At 45.1% G+C, this 25,206-nt stretch overlaps 1 protein-coding gene across 2 annotated transcripts in view; it reads right to left on the bottom strand.

The window, feature by feature from the left end:
• The window catches only part of RCAN3 (RCAN family member 3), a 42,466-nt gene extending 30,237 nt beyond the window's left edge, over positions 1-12,229 (bottom strand). Inside the window, exons 1-2 of one of the 2 annotated variants that reach the window (XM_050792759.1) lie at positions 11,920-12,229; positions 360-607 (exon numbers count right to left, since the gene is read on the bottom strand). In XM_050792759.1, coding sequence (XP_050648716.1) covers positions 360-554 — 195 coding nt within the window. In that variant the 5' untranslated portion in view covers positions 555-607; positions 11,920-12,229. The remainder of the gene's footprint in view (positions 1-359; positions 608-11,919) is intronic. The other variant, XM_050792750.1, reaches the window with a different exon arrangement.
• Between the last annotated feature and the right edge of the window lie 12,977 nt (positions 12,230-25,206).

Raw genomic sequence — 25,206 nt, 5'->3', positions numbered from 1 at the left:
CATGGTCTTGGCTCACTGCAACCTCTGCCTCCCAGGTTCAAGTGATTCTCCTGCCTCAGCCCTGCGAGTAGCTGGGATTACAGGTGTGCGCCATCACACCTGGCTAGGTTTTGCATTTTTAGTAGAGACAGGGCTTCTACATGTTGCCCAGGCTCATCTCGAACTCCTGACCTCAGGTGATCTGCCCGCCTCAGCCCCCCAAAGTGTTGGGATTACAGGTGTGAGCCAATGCGCCCGGCCTAAAAGTGGACATACATTTTCTACACTTAATTTGTCAGGGACCAGTCATGTCCTGTTTCCCCAAATCCACACACATTCAACATGCTACAAATGCAGGCAAAGGGAGGATAGATGCCTACCTTCTCCTCTTGTGCCTCAAACACGGCTTCATGGACGCTGCAAGCAAAAAGTGAGGTAGGCAGATCACTTAAATCCATCATCTCATCCAAATCATCTTCATTTTCACCAAAAATCATCTCTTCTTCCTCTTCTTGGTCAGTGCTACACAGATCTGACTGGCTATCATTCCAAGATTTCATAGTGTCTCTCAGCATTATCCCCCAAAGTGGGCCTTTTCCGTCTGTATAGTCCTAGGATCAGGCACCCACTGTTAAAAAAAAAAAAAAGAAAACGCAGAGGTAAAACTCTGAAGGCCAAATAATGTTCCAATCAATCAATGTCTCCAGGCTACAATTCATCAAATGAAGGAATCTTATTTAGAAAGATAAATCAGTATTTAAATCAAAGCATTTCAGTCCTCATAAGTGAATTCTAGATACGCTAATTTGATTTGCTTAGCATATTTTATGTAACATATTTCACTGGCAATGATTTATTAAGAAAAAAAGGCAAAACGTTTTCTAGTGAACTTATGGAAAAAAGGGTAATATAAAATGAGATCATGTCAATATGTACTCCAGTTTATAAGCAGTAGAAAGAAAAATGTGAACCAGAAGAGCCTCCACATATTTGTTTGGGGTTTTCCATCTACAACAGTGTAACTGGCACAGCCAAATACAACCCACACTAATTCTCTCACCATCTGCACCCTGAAATATGGTCTGTGATGAGCTGACTCTACCTCTCCTAACCAATTTGTTCTTTTTGAATACACTTGAAAGAATTAAGTTACACAGAATCAAAAGCTGTCTATAAATTCAGTCTTTGTTAATATCTTAAATATTTGCAGTAGGCAAAATTTAACACAGAAAATCAAAAAGAGAGCCAGGTGTGGTGGCTCATGCCTATAATCCCAGCACTTTTTTTTTTTTTTTTTTTTTTTTGAGATGGAGTCGTGTTGTGTTGCCCAGGCTGGAGTGCAGTGGCTCGATCTCAGCTTACTGCAACCTCCACCTCCTGGGTTCAAGCAATTCTCATGCCTCAGCCTCCACTACAGGCGTGTACCACCATGCCTGGCTAATTTTTTGTATTTTTTGGTAGAGATGGGATTTCACCATGTTGGCCAGGCTGGTCTCCAACTCCTGACCTCAGGTGATCTGCAGACCTCGGCCGCCCAAAGTGCTGGGATTACAGGTGAGAGCCACCACGCCTGGCCAATCCCAGCACTTTGGGAGGCTGAGGCACTGATCAAAGGATCACTTGAGCTCAGGAGTTCAAGACCAGCCTGGCAACATAGTGAGACCTTGCCTCTACAAAAAATTTAAAAAAATAAAAAGATGTCATTTTTCTGAACTTTCTTTGAGATGGAGTCTTGCTCTGTCACCCAGGCTGGAGTACAGTAGCACAATCTCGGCTCACTGCAAGCTCTGCCTCCCGGGTTCACACCATTCTCCTGCCTCAGCCTCCCAAGTAGTTGGGACTACAGGCACCTGCCACCACGCCCAGCTAATTTTTTGTATTTTTAGTAGAGACAGGGTTTCACCGTGTTAGCCAGGATGGTCTCCATCTCCAGACCTCATGATCCGCCCGCCTCGGCCTTCCAAAGTGCTGGGATTACAAGCATGAGCCACTGCGCCCAGCCCCTTTTTCTGAACTTTAAAAAATAACCAATTTTAAGACAAATGTCTGAAGCTGACAGTGTCCCTGAGTGGAATAACAGGACAGAATCTGCCTCTCATAGACTGTTTCTGTGCATGTCTGCCTCTTCCAATGAATTGCACATCACATCCACCGAGCACAGAGTCTTGGACATGACACATTTCAAGATGTAGGGGCAGAATTTAAGAAATACGTAGCAGGCACAGACAAACTAAGTGATTATGATTACTATTACTACCTCAATACCACCTGATTTGTGATTTTTCACTTTTATTTCAAAGAACAGAAGGTCACAATACATTGCTTATACACAGTACAATATAGAATGGTAATTATAGAATAAAAATAGTGAGGTTTTTTGGTATTCTATAATACTAATCAAGACTACTTCTAAGAAGTAAAATCTTTACTCATTTGTATACACATTTTCTGAGTGCCTACTGCTTGGTGTTGGGGAGTGAAGAAAACATGGTTCCTACCCTCAAGGCACTCCCAGCAAAGCCAGCATTTCTCCTCCTCAACAATGGTAAGCACCCATTCTCCTAAAGAACTTCATTCCATCAGCTGTCAGCTGTACTTAATTTTTTTTTTTTTTTTTTTTTTTTTTTTTGGAGACAGAATTTTATCCTGCCACCCAGGCTGGAGTGCAGTAGTGCGATCTTGGCTCACTGCAACCTCCGCCTCGCAGGTTCAAGCCATTCTCCTGCCTCAGCCTCCCAAGTAGCTGGGACTACAGGCATGCACCACCATGCCCGGCTAATTTTTGTATTTTTAGTAGAGACGGGGTTTCACCATGTTGGCCAGGCTGGTCTCAAACTCCTGACCTTAAGTTATTGGCCCACCTCGGCCTCCCAAACTGTCAGCTATACTTTCAATTCCTCCTTCTCCACTTGTTCCTCTTCCTCAGCAAACATATGTGTTCCCATAAGCCCTACCATCTGGATTCTACCCTCCCTTCACACTGGTCCTAATTCTCCTTCACCTTCCTACCGGCTCCTGGGAAATGTGGTATCTTCTTGCCGCGCTCCCTCTGCTCTAGTCACTCCTGAATTAGGTGCAGTTTGGCCTCCGCACTACCTTTTGCCTGCAGCTGCCCTCCTCATGGATGGCAACGGCTTCCCAACAGGCATCCCACATTTTATCACGCGTCACTGTATCACACAGAACTGCGTTTTTTCCAAAGTGAAGTCTTGTGACAACCCTGCATTGAGCAAGTCTATCAGTGCCATTTTCAAACAGGATGTGCTCACTTCATGTTTGACATGTTCTGGTAATTCTCACAATATTTCAGACCTTTTCATTATTATTGTATCTGTTATGGTGATCTGTGGTCAGTGATCTTTGATGTTACCATTGTAATTGTTTTGGGGCACCATGAACCGCACCCTTATAAGACGGCAAACTTAATCAATACATGTTGTGGGTGTTCTTAATCAATACACATGGGTGTTCTTAATCAATGAATACATGTAAGTGTCCTTAACCAATACATGTTGTGGGTGTTTTGTTTTGAGACGGAGTCTCACTCTGTCGCCAGGCTGGGGTGCAGTGAGGTGATCTTGGCTCACTGCAACCTCCACCTCCCGGGTTCAAGAGATTCTCCTGCCTCAGCCTCCCGAGTAGCTGGGACTACAGGTGTACGCCACCACACCCAGCTAATTTTTTGTATTTTTAATAGAGACAGGGTTTCACCATATTGGCCAGGATGGCCTCGATCTCTTAACCTTGTGATCTGCCCACCTCAGCTCCCAAAGTGCTGGGATTACAGGCGTGAGCCACGGTACCTGGCTGTGGGTGTTCTTAATCAGTATGTGTTGTGGGTGTTCTAACTGCTCCACTGACTGGGGCCATTCCCCCGACTCTCTTCCTCTCCTCAAGCCTCCCCACTCCCTGAGACACGACAATACTGAAATTAGGTCAACTGATAACTCTTCAATGGCCTCTAAGTGTTCAAGTGAAAGGAAGCTTTGTGAGTCTCTCATTTCAAATCAAAAGTCAGCAATGATTAAGCCCACTGAGGAAGATTCGTCCCGAGACGCTGAAAGCTAAGTCTCTTGACCAATCAGTCAAGTTGTGAATGCAAAGGAAAAGTTCCCAAAGGATATTGAAAGTGCTACTCCAGTGAACACACAAATGTTAAAAAGGCAAAAACAGCCTTAAAATGATATGGAAAGTCTGAGTGATCTAGATAGAAGATCAAACCAGCCACAACATTCCCTTAAACCAAAGTCTAATCCAGTGCAAGGCCCTAACTCTCTTCACTTCTATGAAGGCTGAGAGAGCTGAGGAAGCTGCAGAAGAAAAGTCTGAAGCTAGCAGAGGTTGGTTTATGAGGCTGAAGGAAAGAAACTGTCTCTGTAACATGGAAGTGCAAGGTGAAGCAGCAAGTGCTGATGTGGAAGCTGCAGCAAGTTCTCCAGCAGATCTAGCTAAGGTCACTGATGAAGGTGGCCACACTCAACAGATTTTCAATATAGACAAAATAGCCTTCTATTGGAAGAAGATGCATCTAGGACTTTCATAGCTAGAAGTCAATGCCTGGCTTCAAAGCCTCGAAGAACAGGCTGACTCTTTCGTTAGGGGCTAACATAGCTGGTGACTATAAGTTAAAGCCAATGCTCATTCACCATTCTAAAAATCCTACGGCCCTTAAGAACTGTGCTAAATCTACAATGCCTGTGCTCTATGAACAGAACAATACAGCCTGGATGACCGCACATCTGTTTACAGTATGGTTTCCTGTATGTTTTAAGCCCATTCTTGAGACCTACTGCTAAGAAAAAAAAAGAGAGATTCCTTTCAAAATATTACTGCTCGTTGACAATGCGCTTGGTCACCCAGGAGCTCTGACAGAAATACACAGGGAGATTTCTTTTCCTGTCTGCTAACACAATATCCATTCTGCAGCCCATGGATCAAGGAGTAACTCTGACTTTCAAGTCTTACTATTTTAAGAAATACATTTCATAAGCATACAGCTGCCAGAGACGGCAATTCCTCAGATGGATCTGGGCAAAGTAAATGGAAAACTTTCTGGAAAGAAGTCACCATTCTAGATGCCATTCAGAACATTCGTGATTCATGGGAGGAGGTCAAAATTGCAACATCAACAAGAGTTGGGAAGAAGTTGATTTCAACCCTCATGGATGACTCTGAGGTGTTCAAGACATCAGGGGAGAAAATAACTGCAGATGTGGTGGAAATACCAAGAGAACTAGAATTAGAAGTGGAGCCTAAAGATGTGACTGAATTCCTGCAATCTCAAACAAAACTTGAATGGATGGGAGTTGGCTTCCTGTGAATGAGCAAAGAAGGCGGCCGCCTGAGATAAAATCTACCCCTGGGGAAGATATTGTAAACATCATTGAAATGGCAACAAAGGATTTACAATATTCCATAAACTTAGTTGATAAAGCAATGGCAGGGATTAGAGGATTGGCTGCAAATTTGAAAGAACTTCTATTGTAGGTAAAATGCTATCAAACAGCATCACATACTACAGAGAAATCTGTCATGAAATGCTGTTGTCTTATTTTAATAATTGCCACAGCCACCCCAAACTACAGCATCACCACCCTGATCAGTTAGCAGCCGTCAACCTCAAGGCAAGACCTTCCACCAACAAAAAGATTACGACTCAGTCGTCAGCATTATTTTTTTAGATGGGGGTCTAACTCTGTTGCCCAGACTCTAGTGCAGTGGCATAATCATGGTTCACTGTAGCCTTGACCTTCCCAGGCTCAGGTGATCCTCCCACCTCAGCCTCCCAAGTAGCTGGAACTACAAGCGCACACCACCATGCCCAGTTAATTTTTGTATTCTTTGTAGAGATGGGGTTTTGCCATGTTGGCCAGGTTGGTCTCGAACTCGTGAGCTCAAGTGATTCACTCACCCCAGCCTCCTAAAGTACTGGGACTATAGGTGTGAGCCACTACACCAGCCGATCGTTAGCATTTTTCAGCAACAAAGTATTTTTTAAATGAAGGTATATACATTTTTTTTTTTGAGACGGAGTCTGGCTCTGTCACCCAGGCTGGAGTGCAGTGGCCAGATCTCAGCTCACTGTAAGCTCCGCCTCCTGGGTTTACGCCATTCTCCTGCCTCAGCCTCCCGAGTAGCTGGGACTACAGACGCCCGCCACCTCGCCTGGCTAGTTTTTTGTATTTTTTAGTAGAGACAGGGTTTCACCATGTTAGCCAGGATGGTCTCGATCTCCTGACCTCGTGATCCGCCCGTCTCGGCCTCCAAAGTGCTAGGATTACAGGCTTGAGCCACCGCGCCCGGCCTGGTATATACATTTTTAGAAGACATATGCTATTGCACACTTAACAGACTATAGTATAGTGTAAACAAGACTTTTATATGCACTGGGAAACCAAAATTCATGTGACTGGCTTTATTACAATGATCTGTAACAAAACCCACGACATCCCCGAACAAGCCTGCAGTTGAAACCCAGTGTTAAGTCTCAACCTGTATCTGTAGCACATGACCGGCCTGCCTATTCCACTCATTCTTGGACCTCTCTGTGTCCCTGCCTTCTGGGTCTTGGCTCTTCCTGGCCCTTCTTCCTCACCAACTCTATCTTTTTTACTGCCTCCTCTTTCTCTACATCCTCATCCTCTTTTCCTCATCTTCCTCTCCTGGGTGATTTTATCCACACTGGAGTATTTAGCTGCCTAACCACCAGAGGTTCTCAACTAAGTTCCTGCCTCCCTATGGTTCACACACACCTGTGTCAATACTGGCTCTCATTTCATGCAACGACCTTAAGAGAGGATGAATGTCACCAAAGTTAGGAGGGAAGCCAGAGCAGAACCTTGAGCAAGAAGGAGGATAGGTAGTTTGGAAAAGTACCATGTCCCCAAGAGACTGTGATCTGCCTGTTGGTCTTTCCTGCCTACAAATCCTGAAAATCACTGATCTATATAGCTATGTTCAAATTTATATATCAGGATTCACTCTCTCTCTCGAGTTCTAGTCTTGTATTTTTCAATTTCTTTCTTTGCTTTTTTTTTTTTTTTTTTGAAACGGAGTTTCGCTCTTGTTGTCCAGGCTGGAGTGCAGTGGCACAATCGCGGCTCACTGGCAACCTCCACCTCCAGGTTTCAAGCGATTCTCCTGCCTCAGTCTCCCGAGTAGCTGGGACTACAGGCATGCGCCACCACACCTGGCTAACTTTTTGTATTTTTAGCAGAGATAGGGTTTCATCATGTTGGGCAGGCTGGTCTCAAACTCCTGAGGTCAGGTGATCTACCCTCCTCGGACTCCCAAAGTGCTGGGATTACAGGCGTGAGCCACCACACCCAGCCATAAATGTTCACTTTCTATTGAATATATCTATCTGGGTGGCCCACAGGTACAACAACTGTTTTTAGCTTATTCATTTATTGTGCCAGAAATCTCCAATCTGGAAAGGGGCCCTGGGGGAGCAGGGCAGGGAGTGACACTGTATCTCACTGTGGCTATTAGTCTTTTCTTCAAGACAAAGTTATCAGGTGGACTTAGCTCTTACAGGGCTTGGTTCGTTTTTCTGTTACACACTTATGTTGTGATTATTTGTTTACAAATCACCCCTAGCTACAAGACTGTATATGTGAAGCCCCAGGCCCTGGCACAGTTTCCCGCTCACAGTGTATGCTTAAATAAGGGAGGCTGAATAAAAGCAGGTAGCATTGTGGTGACCCCACTGATATGTCAGCACAGACACAGGTAAATTGAATTCTGCATGGAATTAGAGATAGCTTCCCAAAGGAGGCGATGGTGAGACTTCCAGGATGAACAGAATTTCAGAAGGAAAAGAATGGGGAGTATTCCATGCAAAGCCAGCAGGACATGAACAAAGGCAGGAAGACAATAGGACCCGCATGTTCACGTGATCTGGCATGGCTAAGGTGCAAGGTGTTTGGTGGGGGTGGCATGAGACAGTCGGAAAGGCAGGTATGAGCCAGGTTGCCAAGAAAGTAGGGTTACAGAGTTTTGACATAAAGACCATGTCAAAAAAAAAAAGACCATGTCAATATCAGCATGCCATTGAGGGTTTTTAGGCAGGGAAATGATAAAATCAAAGCAATTTACTTTTAGTATCTCTAAAGGCGGGATGTCTTTGTGTTTTATCTCTTAGAGGCACTAATGTTTCTATCCTATTCCCAACCCATTAAAAAGAGGTAAAGAAAATACTGTGCCTGGGTTTTTGGAGGCTGACAAATTGAGGAGCTCTGGCTGACTAGATTTTGAAATTTGAGAAAGTCAACCTATTCTTGATAAGATTTTGTTTGTTTGTTTCAAGTTCCCTCGTCTAACCCGTAAAAAGATTTTAAAAAACAGAACACAGGAAATAATCCTTCACCTGACTTAAAAAAAATTCTTAGAATGTCACACCTTCGTTTCCTGTTTTCTATCTTCAATTTTGAGTACCTTTTTTTCTTGATATAACTTCAAACAGAAGTTATAAGAATAGCACAAGGAATTCGGGTACGCTGTATCCTTTACCCAGAGTCACTAATTCCTTCTGTTTTGTCCATCTGCTTTATCTTTCTCTATTTTTATAGATGTGCATTTTCCTGAGCCATTGAAAGATGGAACATACCCCTTTTACTTCCAGATACTTCAGTGTATAAAAACAAGATCATTTTCTTACATAACCCATAAGATATTTATCAAAAATAGGAAATTTAACATTGATATAATACTATTATCTAATACATAATTTGTCAAATGCATAATCTGGATTCAAATTTTGTCAGTTATCCTAATAACGTCTTAGCTATTTTCCTTCCTTTTTTTTTTTAGATTATTGTCAAATTATTTGTCTTTTGTCCCAAGATATCTATATTTCTTTCTTTTTTCTTTTTTTAGAGACAGGGTCTCTGTCACCCAGGCTATAGTGCAGTGGTATGATTACCGCTCTGCTCCAACCATCACAAGACTCAACTGTTCCTCAGTTTACCAATCCAGGGAACTCCTGACTGGCCCAGCAGAATGGGCTGAACCAATATCCTCCAGCTCCTGTAAGCAAAAAGTCTGTGCTATTCCAGGTTTCCCATCATCTCTAGCACAACTGTAACTGCCGCTGGCTTCTGGCAAATTGTTTCTTCATGGAAATATCAAATGAGTGGAAAAACTCCAAGTAGCATGACCATCTGGTCCGCCACAACAAGCCTGTGACAAAAGTCATCTATCAAGGCAAAATGTCAAGCACATGGCATGGATCTTGCATTTTCTGTTCTGATCAGGAAAAGGCAAGTTTTTTCTCCTCCAGGATTAAAATAATAATTTTTCAAATTAATAGGCTTCCCAACTTGGTGAACATTTCAATATCTTAGCTAGAAGCACTTTTTACTTTTTGTGTGTGTTAAAAATGCTGGCAAGCAATACTGGAAGCAAACAAGTGCTCCATTATCAGCTCAACAAGCGTCCTGCTGAATAACCTTGGGAAAAATCACTTGCCTTTTCCGTATTTATAAAATGAACAAAATAAAATACATAAAATGTACAAAATATATAAAATAAACACAGGTGCTTTGGGCTACTAAGTTCCTTTTATAAATTTCTAAATTATAAATTTCAACTAAGTTAAAAAACAAAACGAAACACCTGGACTGGTGTGGTGGCTCATGCCTGTAATCCCAGCACTTCGGGAGGTGGAGGCAGGTGGGCTGCCAGAACTCCAGAGTTCAAGACCAGCCCGGGCAACATGGCAAAACCTCGTCTCTGCAAAAAAATACATGGTGCACGTCTGTAGTCTCAGCCACTCAGGAGGCTGCGGTGGGAGGCCTACTTCAGCCTGGGAGGCCAGGGCTGCAGTGAGCTGTGTTTGCACCACTGCACTCCAGCAGTGGGCAACAGAAGGAGAACTTATCTCAAAAAAAAACAAAAGAAAAAGAAAACGAAAACAACGAAAAGCCACTTAGGACCATCAATGGGAAGTTCCAAACAGCTTTCACAAAGCCCTACCTTCTATTCTCTACTCATTTACCCCTTACAGGTAGAACTGTACTATTTTTTAGCAGCTGTGTGTAAGAAAAATTTGGTGCGACAGTAAACAGGTGAAAATCTGATTTTGTATTTTGTATGTTTCAGTGACCCATGTCCTGTTTTCACACATAACCTAGAATTAGTCCTGTTAAAATTGAGGTTCCACTCCACCAGGAATTTGTTAGCAAGAGACAGATAGAAATAAACCACCACCACCAGCCTACAAAACACATGAAAACAACAGGCTTTAAAGAATAACTGAAGTTGAGATATATAAGACTGACGCTATTTGTTGTGCTGTGTGTAATTCCTTTCCCCTGGATAGAACCTTTACATTCTAGGGAGAAAGTGGAGGCTGCTGTCCTACCTCCACCTTCTGTGGGTTTTTTTTCTAAGTAACAAATGGTGTTGAACTTCAGAGCTTCCATTATTTCATAGGCTTCAGGCTAATGGATTTCCTTCAATCAACAACTCTAACACCATACAAAATCTGCTCTTGTCTGTTACCTAATGTTCACATGTTTGAAACCTTTACAAACGTTGTATTTCAACAACAGGAAAAATCTTGTTTCCTAGAAAAGCACTGAAATCTGTTTCCAGGCTAAGAAAAAAGGTCTAGGCCGGGCGCAGTGGCTCATGCCTGTAATCCCAGCACTCTGGGAGGCAGAGGTGGACGGAAGGCTTGGGCCCAGGAGTTCAAGAACAGCCGGGCAACATGGTGAGACCCAATCTCTACAAAAAATTAGCCGGCACCTGCAGTCCCAGCTACTCGGGACGCTGAGAGGTGGGAGGATCGCTTGATCCTGGGAAGTTGAGGCTGCAGTGAGTTGTGTCTGCACCACTGCACTCCAGCCTGGGTGACAGAGCCAGGCCTATGCCTCAAAAAGAAGGAAAGGACAGGACAGGACACGAAAGGAAAGGAAAGGAAAGGAAAAGAAAAGAAAAGAAAAAAGGCAAGGCTTGCCAATGCAGTAAAATGGAAAGCTGATGACCTGGCTAACGAAGAGACTCAGTTTTCAGGCTTTTCACAGTCTTTTTGCATGGAAAGCCCATTTCTAGAAGATCAATTTAAATCCCCACCAAAAAGAACACATTTGTGTGATGCATATCTAGCTCCTGAATTACGTGTTTACAGAGCTTAACATATCGAACTAAAGCCAATGAAACAGTCTTAGAACAAATTACATCGTATGTAATCACAGCTACCGATAAATCAATTGCTTCTTTTGCCAAATAGTACATCAGAGACTTCTATGAAAAGTTCAAATAAATGTGGTGTACTCGGTGGCTTCCAACAAGTGAAAGCGAGTATTTTTGGCTTTCAGCACTACAGGAAAACATCACTTTAAATAATCCTTGTTTGTATCTGAAACACGGATCTGGATTGCTTCCTACACTAGAATCCTAATCTCTAAAGGAGATGATCAGATTTTGCACGGAAGCTAGACGAAATCAACCTGGAACAGATCACTCCTGCCCTACCTGTCCAGGCGGCGGACAGAAGCAGACAGAGAAGTTTCAAGAAGTTAGGGAGTCACCGATGCGATGGTGATCCACGCACCGTGGGGGCAGCGGGGCAAGGGAGAAAGACAGGGGGCTTCCACCTTCCAGGCGCCCATGCACCGCTCCTGCCTTCAGAGGCAGGCTGGGCCTGTCGGCTTTTCAAAAAGTCAAACACTTGGTGGGAGAAAATCGTTGGTGGAGAAGACAAAACACTTTTGTTTTGTTTTCCGGGACACCACCCTCGAGGCTGCCAGACTAGACCCCACGAGGGAGAAGGGTGCGGCGGGAGGCGACGTCGCGCGCGGCAGCATCTCCGGGTCCCGCGGCTGGGGGCTCCCACCCCTCCCGGGCTTCTTGGGGTGGCTTCTTCCTTTTTTTTAACTTTTCACGCCCCCCCGCCCCCGCCCCGCGCCCCACCCCCGCCCCGCGCTGGGTGCAGACCTGCTGGAGAGGGCGGGCGCCAAGGAGCCTCACCTGCACGCCCCGCCGCCGCAGGACCGGAGCCGGGAGGACGGCGGACGAGCCCTGGCGGCCCGACGGGTCTGCGGGGAGCCTGGGGCCGCGAGCTGCGAGGCCTCCGAGAGCCTGGCAGGCGGCAGGCGGGGCCGAGGGCAAAGCCAGGAGCCGCGGGCAGCAGCAGCCTCGCCGCCACGCCCTCGACGCCGGAGAGAGCGGCCGCCTAGGCGCGGACTAGGGCGGTGTCCCGGCTGAGCGAGGCTGCCGGCGCCGCGCGCGCTCCCGGGCCCCTGCGCGCGCCCGCCTTGTCCCCTCCTGTTCTGGCAGGGCGCGCGCACGGCGGCGCAGGCGCCGGAGGCCCGGCCGAGGCCGGGGCCGGGGCGGGGGCGCGCGGGGGCCGGGGCGGGGGTGTCTCGCCGCGCGCGCCCTCCTTCCGCTCCTCCGGGTCCTTGGTCCCCAGCCTGTAGGGGGCTTGGGCTGTAGCGCTGGGGCGGGGGCTTTAGATCCCCCCAAAAACAGGACCTCTGGCGACCTTCTCGTTTTCCACCGGGAGCGGAGAGAGCCGATCTCCTTTTCCTGCTAGCCCCGTAGGACAGTCTCCGGAGCAGCTCATAGGAATATGACGAACGTTTACTCAGGGCTGGTTACTATGTACACTGCGCCCCGCGCGCGGCGAGTTTACCTCGGTTCACCTCCCGGCAACCGGCGGCCCGGATATTATCAGATGCTGGGGACTTGCCGGCGCCTTATTGCCCGAGGAGAGGCGGCCTCAAGTACCTGAGCTGGAGCTAGCACCAGGTGTGGGACGGCACAGGCTGGGTCCCGCCCTGGCGGGTACAACCCTCTTCCCCTTCCCCTTCTCTCCCCTCCTCCCCACTCGTGCTCTTCTCCCTCCTCCCGCTCTCCCTCCTCCTCTTACTCCTCTTCACCCTATGCCCTATCTACTGTTGTCGTACAATTCACATGTTTAATGCTTTCTTTTTCGTGTAAAAACCCTTCCATGCAGTCTTGCTTGCTTGTCTCCGACGCCCTAGGAGACCATGGGACATGATTACAACTATTAGGCAAAGGGAAGAGCCGGGGTCTAAACTGTTCAGCGCGTTTCAGTGGTAGAACCGAGGCTTACATTGGCAGGTATTATTATTACCAATAACAGCTATGATGACAAAGCGCCTGAGCACAGCTTGGAAGGCAGCTGGTGTCTCCTCCCTTAGCCGGCAGAGAGGGAAGCAGGGTCACAGAGCAGGGAAAATAACTGGGCTCAGCTCCCACCTGCAAGGACCCGCAGCTGCGCGGTGGTGCGCACCCATAGTCCCAGCAACTCAGGAGGCTGAGACGGGAGGATCGGTTGAGGCCAGGAGTCTGAGACCAGCCTGGACAACATAGCAAGGCTCCGTCTCAAAAGAAAAAAAAAAGGAATGTGCAGTGCAGTTAGAAGAAAATCAGCTCTGATTACCCACTCAAGGCCTTTCAGAGGCAAAGTGAGGCACGGTGAAGGTTAACATCAAAGGCACTCAGTGCCTGCATCATGGGGCAGGAAGATGGACTAAAATGTGTACAGCACATCTAATCCCTGTTAGATGTAAACTGAGGAATCGGGGTTGGATTATGACCCCAAGGGCTCTCCAGCAGTTGAGCCCAGCACCGTCACAGAGGTATACCCAGCAGATCACCCTTCCTGCTTCCTGCTTGCTGCTTCTGTGGTTCCTGCTGCCTCCAACCCTGCTGCTCCTGCTCCCCATCTTGTCTTAACTAAGTTCTTCACTTTCATTCGTTTAACTAATGTTGATTGCAAACTGCTTCTTTTGTCAAAGTCACCCTAAGGACTGCAGTAATTTTTTTTTTCTCTAAATTCCTCTAACACAGCAACTTTTGCAAAAGTTGAGGGTTTTTTGTTTTGTTTTGTTTTGTTTGTTTTGAGATGGGGGGTCTGCTCTGTTGCCTAGGCTGGAGTGCAGTGGCACAATCATAGCCTCAACCATCCAGGCTCAAGCGATCCTCCCACCTCAGCCTCCTGAGTAGCTGGGACTACAGGTACATGCCACCATGCCTGGTTAATTTTTCTATTTTTTGTAGAGACGAGGTCTCACTATGTTGCCCAGGCTGGTCTTGAACTCCTGAACTCAAGCAGTCCTCCTGCGTTGGCCTCCCAGAGTGCTGGGATTATAGGCATGAGCCATTGCACCTGGCCAAAACATTGAGTTTTCACATCACATGAGATTGGAAACGGCTGCATTCCATAGCCCTGCCTGGAGATGTCTGATGCATGTTCACACACACACACACAAAATGGCCTTGAGAGATCCTAAGTCAAACAACCAGGTTAAGTTTGTTTAACTGAGTTTCCCTGAGGAATTAGGCCCTGTGCGGGTGTTGGGCTTGCATGGGTAAGGCCCATACAGATCCGCCACCTGAGGAGCCCACAGATAGGGGAGACAGTGATTGTGACACAATTGTAGGTGTGCACTATTTGAGACGTTGGCGACGCGCTGACAAAGCAGAGGAAGAAGTGAGCAATCTACATGATGGGCCAGGGAATGGGGTTCACATTATCCGGTATTATTCAAGATTCTCTCTCTTTTTTTTTTTTCATGGAATACATCACTCAGACTGGGTTAAGCAGCAAATGGAATGCATTGACTCACATAACAGAAAAGTTTGGGGCTTCAGGCATGGCTGGATTCAGGGGCTTAAACTACGACATCAGGATTAAGTCTTTTCTCTCCATTTCTTGACTCTATTTCCTGTTGACTTTTCATTCTTAGGCTTCCTTTTCCCCATGAGATGGCAGAATGGCTGCTTACAACTTCAAATCACACCCTTTCGAGCAGAAAGGGAGTTTCTTTTCCCTGATGCTGTCAACAAAAGTCCCAGGACTACATCTCATTGGTCTAACTTGTGTTACCCGTGCATCACTAAACCACTCTCCTGAGAAGGAGCATGGAACATTCTGACAGCTCCTCTCAAATCGCATGGGCTGAGATTTGGGGAGAGCTGGCTTGCTGTGCTAGATGATTTCTGTTGGCCCTTCCAGATCTACTCTCCACCCTTTTCCTTCCTGATTTGAGCCTCAAGAGGCCAACCTGCATGGACTGCTTCCACAGGTCCCTTGTCCTCTGACTTACAGTTGAATTCACCAAATAGAAGACATTGGAAATGAGACCGAAAGGTTGGAGGAGGAGGAATGTAAGGGTTTTATTCCTCTGGCCCCTGCCCTTCTGGGTTGCTGCAGGTTGGCAACATGCATTTATTGAAGCTTCTCTCAACTGGCCTTCTTCACACAGGTACTCTCTCCTAGTTCTAGTAAATTCTCCTTTCTCCACCTCCAGAATTATCCACCCTGGAGGTGATAATGGCTCCCCTCTGTTGCTTGCCACAGTGTATCACACCATCAGACCTGCTTTTTCCCTCAACCCTGCCCACACATCTGTATGGAACCTTTACTAAACCCTCTTTAGATTAATCATCTGCTGGGATGCTGATGGTTACATTCACCAAAGGAGATTCAAGTTTCTATTACCAAAAGAAAGGGGAATGAATCAAGGGCAGGCAACAGCACTACTATAGTGATACTGGTTTGGAAGAAGTATCACAAGTGCAGACCAGAGATGACTGTGGCTTGGACAGGGTCGTGATCGGGGAAGCAATGAGAAATGGTAGGATTCTGGCTATATCTCAGAGGCAGTGTTAACACAGTTTACTGAGGAATTGTATGTAAATTATGAGTGGTAGAGAGGAGCTGAGGATGGAAGCAGTTGGAAAACATGCATCTGGAGCCTAGGAGTGAGCTCAATGAGTAGTGATTTGGGACGGAGGCGCGGTAGTTAGTTGAAACCACGGGCTCAGATGAAATCACCCCAGGAGCGCATGTAGAATAGAACACAGAAAAGGCAAAAGGCAGAATCTAGAAGAACAAACACCAGCCTTTCCATGGTGAACAGAGGAAGAGTTGCCATCTTGTATCTATCATCTAGATCGTGAGCAACTCGATAACTTGAGAACAAGAACAGAATCTTCCACATCCTTCCTCTTTACTATCATGTCTAGCGAGGTGATGACCACACGGTGGGTAATAAATGCTTGTTATGAATGAACTTGACACAGTTTCACATTTCTAACACTCCCTCCCTCTCCATCTCATGTGAGGTTTGAGTTACAGGCCGAGAAAAAGAGAAATTGATCCCTGTGGCTCAATCCACTGAAACCTATGCCCAGGTTGCTAAGCATTTCGCTGCCCTGGAAAACTGAAGCGGAACCTCTCAGACGATGCCACAGATCCTGAGTAGCACACCTCTTGCCTTTCAGGAGAATTTCCAGACCGGCGACTTCATTTCAGATTTTCTTATTCTTATTTGAGTAGATTTAACAGCAAATATCCTAACAAATCCTTATTAGGTTTGTTTTGGGGCTGTGCTATGACAATAATACAAGTGGCAAAAGATCTCCATCTCACATGCATACATTGCTGGTGGAATGTAAAAGGATGCAACTGCTTTTTAGAAACTGCCAGTTTACCAAGCTAAATGTACACCTACCCTATGACCCAGAAATTCCACTCCGAGATGTAGACTCGAGAAACCTAGGCAAATGTCTACCAAAAAAAGAGGCTGGTGCAAGAATGCTCTTAACATCTTGGCTGGGTGCAGTGACTCACCCCTGTAATCCCAGCACTTTGGGAGGCTAAAGTGGGTGGATCATTTGGGGTCAGGGATTTGAGACCAGCCTGGGCAACATAATTAAATACAAAAATTAGCCAGGCGTGGTGACAGGCACCTGTAATCCCAGTGACCCAGGAGGCTGAGGTGGGAGAATGGCTTGAACCCAAGAGGCAGAGGTTGCAGTGAGCCAAGATTGTGCCACTGCATTCAAGCCTGAGCAACAGAGTGAGACTCCAATCTCAAAAAAACGAAAACAAAAACAAAACAACAACAAAAAATCTTTACTCATACTGTTCTCCAATTGTAAATATCCCAAATGCCCATAAGAGGAATGGATAAGAAAACCATGGTATATTCAAACAATATGATACTACACAGCAATAAAAAAAAAAATAATGAAATACTGATACACAAAACAACGGATAAATCTCAAAAGCAATTGTTGAGCAAAAGAAGTCAAAAAGCATAGATGTATGATTTCATTTATATGAAAGTCAAGAAGAGGCAAAACTAATGTATGGTAATAAGCATCAGATTAGCGGTTGCTTCTGAGGATAGGGATTAACTGGAAAGGGGCACAGAACATTCAGGGGTTATGGAAATGTTCTTCCCATGCCAGTAGGTTTACTAGACACGGTTCTAGGCATTGGGAATATAGCAGTGAACAAAACAAACCGAGTCCCTGCTTTTATACAAATCCATCTCAGTTCTTTTAATTGGTTGCATTGTTTAATGCATTTTAAATAGGAAAAAACGGCCTTTCTTTAAATATAGTCTATGGCAAATCTGAGGAACTTTCTTGCTTCGTTTTTAGTTGCTGATGGGAAGGCAGAAAAGTACAATGGAAAGAGTATGGGCTCCAGGAAGTCAGCTCTACCACTGACTGCTTGTGTGATTTTTGGGCAAGTTCTTTAAGCCTGTGAAGCCTTACTTTTCTCATCTGTTACAGTGGGTTTTTTAATTATGATTTTTATAATTTACAAGCAAGGTCTCGCTTTTGTTGCCCAGGCTGGTCTCAAACTCCTGGGATCAAGTGACCCTCCCACCTCAGCCTCCCAAAGTTAAATAGAATCGATGATACCTGCCTTGCAAAGTTGTTTTGTAAAGTGCCAGACACATTGCAGATGCTCAGGAAACATGACCTGGGTTATAAGCAGTTTACAAGAAAATTTTTACCTTTGCCCCAGTGAGATATGAGCAGAGGGAGGCTGACTTGGCTGGCAGAGGTACCCTTTTGCTTCTTTTTTTCAAGATGGAGCCTTGCTCTATCACCCAGGCTGGAGTGCAGTGGTGTGATCTAGGCTCACTGCAACCTCACCTCCCGGGTTCAAGCAATTTTCCTGCCTCAGCCTCCTGAGTAGCTAGGATTATAGGCATGCGCCACCACGTCTGGCTAATTTTTGTATTTTTAGTAGAGACGGGGTTTCACCATGTTGGCCAGGCTGGTCTCAAATTTCTGACCTTGTGATCCGCCCACCTCGTGTTCCCAAAGTGCTGGGATTACAGGCATGAGCCACCGCGCCTGGCCCAACCTTTTGCAGTTCTTTCTTCTAGCCTGCAATGTGAACACGATGGCTGGAGCTCCAGCAGCCACTTTGGACCAGGAGGTAATCTTGAAGATGGAAGCCACATGTCAGGATGGTGAATCCAAAAGATGAGGAGCCTGTATCCCTTGTGACACCAGAGCTGCCATACCAGCCCTGGGCTCCTCCATCTATACTGCCTTCATATGGTAAAGATATATTCTTGTATCTTGTTAGGTGTCTGTTGCAGCCAAACACAATCCCAACTGATATTCACCATAAATGATTCCATGGCTCCCTGTAGTACTTTTTCAAAGCATCTATCACAATTGTAATTAATAAAATAATTATGCAATTACTGGTTTAATGCCTAAGTCCCAAGTAGAATATCAGTTCCATGCGGGCAGGGATTAGTCTGTTCATGGATGTATTCCCAGCTCCTATAACAACATCTGGTTCTGGTAGGTAGTAAGTGCACAATAAATGTAGTGGAGTGAAAGGGAGAGAGGAAACGGAGCTGCTTCTGATGAGGAGAGAAATCGCTGCATGAGAGAGCATGCAGTGAGAAAGAGAGAAGGGGAAACTAGAGGCCTGCCTGCTTTAACTCTAGGAATCGATCGATCTCTATCTCAGACTCATTAATATGCATCTGGGTGTGCTGGATATTTTAGTTCATGTTCTGCCACACACTCTAGATCTCCTATAGGATTTGCATCACAGATGGCACCTTTTCCTGAAGAGCCTTAAATTAACCTGCCTCCCTGGTAACACCCTCATTTGTCTCCCATTCCTGGCAAGTCAGCCATTCCCCCAAGAAGAGAGTTGCAACACGATCCAATAGTTTGCTGGAGGAGTGAAACTTCTTATCAGCACCACATCCAACATTGGTTGGGAGATGAGTCATGTCGATTCTTGATATTTCAAATTTTCTCATCAAAATTGGACTTGGCCTTTATAGAACATTTGAAAACAAAAAGATAAATTAAAAAAATTCAAATCACGCACAACCGCAGGATCCAGAGATAGTCATGTGCAAGGAAAATACCTTGGGTCCCCCAAATCACTAAGCTAAAGGGAAAAGTCAAGCTGGGAACTGATCAGAGCAAACCTGTTTCTCATTCTATTCAAAGTCACCCCTCTGCTCACTGAGATAAATGCATATCTGATTGCCTCCTTTGGAGAGGCTCATCAGAAACTCAAAGGAATGCAGCCATTTGTGTCTTATCTACCTATGACCTGGAAGCCTCTTCCCCACTTCAAGTCGTCCCGCCTTTCCAGACCAACCAATGTTCATCTTACATATGTTGGTTGATGTCTCATGAGTCCCTAAAATGTATAAAACCAAAGTGTGCTCTGACACCTTGGGTACATGTTGTCATGCTGTCAGGACCTCCTGAGGCTGTGTCATAGGCATGTGTCTTCCACGTTGGCAAAATAAACTTTTTTTCTTTTTTGAGACAGAGTCTCGCACTGTCGCCCAGGCTGGAGTGCAGTGGTGCAATCTTGGCTCACTGCAAGCTCCGCCTCCCAGGTTCATGCCATTCTCCTGCCTCAGCTTCCCTAGTAGCTGGGACTACAGGTGCCCACCACCACACCCAGCTAATTTTTTTATATTTTTAGTAGAGACGGGGTTTCACCATGTTAGCCATGGTGGTCTCAATCTCCTGACCTCGTGATCTGCCCACCTCGGCCTCCCAAAGTGCTGGGATTACAGGCATGAGCCACCGCACCGGGCCCAACCTTGGCAAAATAAACTTTCTAAATTAACTGAGAACTGTCTTAGATTTTTGGAGTTCAGAGTCACTATTCAATATTTTAGTATAGAGTATTTTTCTCCAATTTTTTGGGTAAGATTAGTATACCATTAATCAGCCAATTTGGATCTCCTATCTATTTCACTTAACATATTGCAAACATTATCTTGTGCTTTAAAATACTATTTAAATTTTTTAATGACTACATAATATTGCATTGTATGTTCTGTTATTTATCTAATTATTTCCTTATTGTTGTAATCAAAGTTTCATTCCAATTTTCTCTTACATGATTAACCATACAATGAATATCTTTATATGTAAAATATACTGTTGCATGTATGATTATTTCCTCAGCATAGATTCCCAGAAGCAGTTACTAGGCAAGGGGCATGAACATTTAAAAAAACTCTTACCGGAAAATGACAAAATGCATTTCAAAAAGGTTGTTACTGTATTTAGTTATAAGTGCCTTTCCTGATTGATAGGCAAAAAAAAAAAAAAACCCAAAAAATAAAAAACCTTCCCAAACATGACATCTTGATTTTTCATGTGCTTCATCTGAGATCTGCCCAGGTTCTCTGTCCATTCTTCCACTGAACTATTAGCATTGTTTGTTTATAAGAACATATACACTGTGGATAGTAACCCTGTGATTACATTTGTTGAAAATTTTCTCTTCATAATTTCCCTTTCAAAAATTTTCTTTTTTTAATATAAAGATGTTTTAAAATTTTTATTTGGCCAGGAGTGGTGGCTCATGCCTGTAACCCCAACCATTTGGGAGGCCGAGGCAAGAGGACTGCTTGGCTCCAGGAGTTCGAGATCAGCCTGGGTAAACAAGTGAAATCTTGTTTCTACAAAAAATAAAAAAATTGGCTGGGTGTGGTGGCATGCACCTTTGCTTCCAGCTACACAGGAGGCTGAGGTGGGAGCACTGCTTGAGCCCAGGAGGTCAAGGCTGCAGTGAGCCATGATTGCACCACTGTACTCCAGCCTGGGTGACAGTGTTTTGAGACCTTGTCTCAAAACAAACAAAAAACCCATGTAATCCTAGCACTTTAGGAGGCCCAGGAGGGAGAATCACTTGAGCCCAGAGGTTCAAGACCAGCCTGCGCAACATGGCAACCCCCCAATCTCTACAAAAAAAAAAATTAGCCTGGGCATAGTGGCAGGCTATACCTGTGGTCCCAGTTACTCAAGAGGCTGAGGTAGGAGGATCACTTGAGCCCAGGGAGGTTGAGGCTGCAGTGAGCTGTGATCACACTGCTGTACTCCAGCCTGGGTGACAGGGTGAGACCCTGTCTCAAAAAACAATTATTTGTATACAGTGTATTGATCTTGTACTTTATGATCTCTTAGCTTGCTGAAGGCTGATTAATCATGACCTTTACTTTCTTTTTTTGGAGACAGGATTTATCAAGATGTAACACCAACATAAGTCAAGGTAAGCCTCAAACTTAAATACTATTTCCAGTGGTTCTAACATTAATAATGAAAGAACCCACTGCTTCATATATATGCAATTTAGTACAGATGCTCCTTGACTTATGATGGGTTATGTCCTAATAAATCCATTGTAAGCTGAAAATATCGCTGGGCACGATAGCTCAAGCCTGTAATCCCAGCACTTTGGGAGGCCGACACGGGCGGATCACGAGGTCAGGAGATCGAGACCATCCTGGCTAACATGGTGAAACCCCTTCTCTACTAAAAAATACAAAAACTAGCCGGGCAAGGGGGCGGGCGCCTGTAGTCCCAGCTACTCGGGAGGCTGAGGCAGGAGAATGGCGTAAACCCGGGAGGCGGAGCTTGCAGTGAGCTGAGATCCGGCCACTGCACTCCAGCCTGGGTGACAGAGTGAGACTCCGTCTCAAAAAAAAAAAAAGAAAATATCGTTAAGTCATAAGTGTATTTATTTATTTAGAGATGGAGTCTCACTTTGTTGCCCAGGCTGGAGTGCAGGGGTGCGATCTTGGCTTACTGCAACCTCCACCTCCTGGGTTCAAGTGACTCTCCTGTCTCAGCCTCCCAAGTAGCTGGGACTACAGGCACATACCACCACACCAGGCTAATTTTTTTATTTTTAGTAGAGACAGGGTTTCACCATGTTGGCCAGGCTGGTCTCGAACTCCTGACCTCAAGTGATATACCCGCTTCAGCCTCCTAAAGTGCTGGGATTGCAGGCGTGAGCCACCGTGCCCGGCCCATAAGTGTATTTAATACCGTATATGTAACCCACTGAACATCATAGCCTACCTGAAGCATGCTCAGAGCACTTACGTTAGCCTGCAGTTAGGCAAAATCATCTAACATAAAGCCTATTTTATGAAGTGTTGGATAGCTCACGAAATTCATTGGTGACGGTACTGAAAGTAAAAGCAGAATAGTTGTGTGGGTACTCAAAGTACAGTTTCTACCGAATGCGTATCGCTTTCACACCATTGCAAAGTGGAAAAATCATAAGTTGAACTATCAAAAATTAGGGACCTGGGCAGGGTGTGGTGGCTCCCACCTGTAATCCTAGCACTTTGGGAGGCTGAGGCAGGAGGATTGCTTGAGTCCAGCAGTTTGAGACCAGCTTGGGTAACTTGGTGAAACCCCATCTCTACTAAAAATACATACACACAGAAAAACTAGTCGGGCATGGTAGCATGTGCCTGTGGTCCCAGCTACTTAGGAGGCTGAGGTGGGAGGATCACTGGGGAGGTGAAGGTTGCAGTGAGTCACTGCACTCCAGCCTGGGTGACAGAGTGAGACCCTGTCTCCATAAAAAATAATTTAAAAAGAAAATTGAAGGCTGTCTGAATATATAAGAACATACTACATGTATATTTCCAGATGATTTCTTCTGTTGCATTGATCTAGCTGTTAATAAAAACAGTTTTGATCATTGTAATTTTATTACCTGGAAGGGAATGTCGGTGCACATATTTCCAAATACTTTTCAGAAAGGTTGTACCAATTTCTACCTGCCTCCTCCTGGCTCCTGCCCTGACTCTGTGTCCCCCTTCCACAGTCTCACCAGAGCTGCAGGCATTTTACTTAAAAATCTTCACATCCTCACAACACTCAGGCTCCCATCCTGCTTGCGCTGCTAACTACAAGTGGCTGTTACACATTGAGCAAACCTCACATTCGTTAAGCCTGCCTCTTCAGCTCGGTGGAAATAACAGTGCTACTGCCCTTCTAAGATGGTTTGGAGGCTCAAATGAACCGTTTGTGACAGCACCTAGAAAAGTGTAAACTTTCAATAACAAGGCTGGCAATCAATAACTATTGCATTTTCATTAAAAAGAAACACGTCTAAAAAAAAAAACCACTCTGGCATACTTTTGAGGATCAGGTATGGAAATATGTCTTCAGCATGTTTGGAAGCCTGGATGCTGGATAAGGTTTCATCTTGCAGCGCTGCTCTAAATTAGAAAGAATCAATCCCATTTGCCCGAAGATTCGGAAGCTGCTGAATTAACTACAGATCTGTTATCTTCAAGGGCATCAGTACCTACAGCTTCACACTGGAAGGAGCTGCTCTTTAAATGCTGCAATCCTGGAATTTGGGGGGAGGAGATTTTATTTCCTGATTAATTTGAGCTGCAGATGGTGAAGAATAAGAGCTAGATGGCCATAATCAGAAGGAAGAAGGGACAGGCAGAGAGCAAAGGAGAAAATGGAACATTAAAAATGGGCAGCTGCTTGAGCAGCCCAGGGATTCAAATGAGTCTGAATTTTCTTAAGTATCCATCAGGGTTTGGTCAACAGACAGAAATCACATCAGTGAGTTAAACAGGAAGAATTTAATGTAAAGAATTGTTGGCCAGGAGCAGTGGCTTGTGCCTGTAATCCTACAACTTTGGGAGGCCGAGGCAAGAGGATCCCTCAAGGCCAGGAGTTCGAGACCAGCCTTGGCAACATAGAGAGACTCCGTCTCTATGAAAAAAAATTTTTAATTAGCAGGTGTGGGGGCGTGTGTTGGTAGTCCTGGCCATTTGGAAGGCTGAGGTAGGAGGATTGCTTAAGCCCAGGAGTTCAAGGTTGCAGTGAGCTGTGATCGTACCACTGCACTGCAGCCTGGGCAACAGAGTGAGACCTCCTCTGAAAAAGAAAAAAGAAATTGTTACCTAGACATAAAGCTATTACCTAAGTAACTGAACGGGTAAAACCCCAAAGAATCATGGTGGTAGCAACTATACAGAGCTATGTCCATTCCTAGGACCAAGGGAACCAAAGGAAGAGGCTGTAATGATTAAACTTTAGAAGAGGTGATTCAGACATGAAAAGGAAGTACGTGCTACAACTTGGATGAACCTTGAAAGTATTATGCTAAGTCAAAAAAGCCAATCACCAAAGCCCATATATTATTTCATTCCTAGGAAAATCCAGAATAGGGAACTCTATAGAGACAGAAGATAGATTGGTGCTTGCCAGGGGCTAAGAGTTAGGGAGTACCAGGAAGTGACAAAGAGTATAGGGTTTCTTTTTAAATTGTGGTAAAATACACCTAACGTCAAATTTACTCTTTTCACTATTTTTAAGCATACAATTCAGTGGCATTAAGTACATTTTCACTGATGTGCACGGATGTAATAATTAGAGCTTCTTCCTTGGTGCCCTTGGTCTGAGGAATGGACATAGCTCTCTGTAGTCGCTACCTCCATGATTCTTCAGAGCGTTTACCCGTTCAGTTACATAGGTAATACCTTATGTCTAGGTAACAATTTTTTTTTTTTTTTGAGAGTAGGTCTCACTCTGTTGCCCAGGCTGCAGTGCAGGGTGCCATCACAGCTCACTGCAACCTCAAACTCCATCCATCTCCAGAACGCTTTTCATCTTGCAAACCTGAAACTCTGTAACCATGAAACTGTACCCTTTAACTCTGTACCCATGAAACCCTGGACCCATTGACTTCCCAGTTCCCTCTCCCCCAGCCCTTGGTAGCTGCCTTTCTACTTTCTGTCTCTATAAATTTGATCCTCTAGGTACCTCATATAAGAGGAGTCACATAATATTTGTCCCCTTGAGACTGGCTGATTGGACTTGGTTTAATAGCTTCAAGGTTCATCTATGCTGTAGCATGGGTCAGAATTTCCTTTTTTTTTTTTTTTTTTTTTTTTTTACGGAGTCTCTCTCTGTCACCCAGGCTGGAATGCAGTGGTGTGATCTCGGCTTACTGCAAGCTCCACCTCCCGGGTTCATGCCATTCTCCTGACTCAGCCTCCCAAGTAGCTGGGACTACAGGCGCCCGCCAGCACACCCGGCTAATTTTTTTTTTTTTGTATTTTTAGTAGAGACGGGGTTTCACCGTGTTAGCCAGGATGGTCTCGATCTCCTGACCTC

Source organism: Macaca thibetana, chromosome 1 (genome assembly GCF_024542745.1).
Source record: "Macaca thibetana thibetana isolate TM-01 chromosome 1, ASM2454274v1, whole genome shotgun sequence".
Taxonomy (NCBI): domain Eukaryota; kingdom Metazoa; phylum Chordata; class Mammalia; order Primates; family Cercopithecidae; genus Macaca; species Macaca thibetana.
The sequence above is the reverse complement of the archived record's forward strand: the minus strand, read 5'-3'. Positions and strand labels throughout refer to the sequence as shown.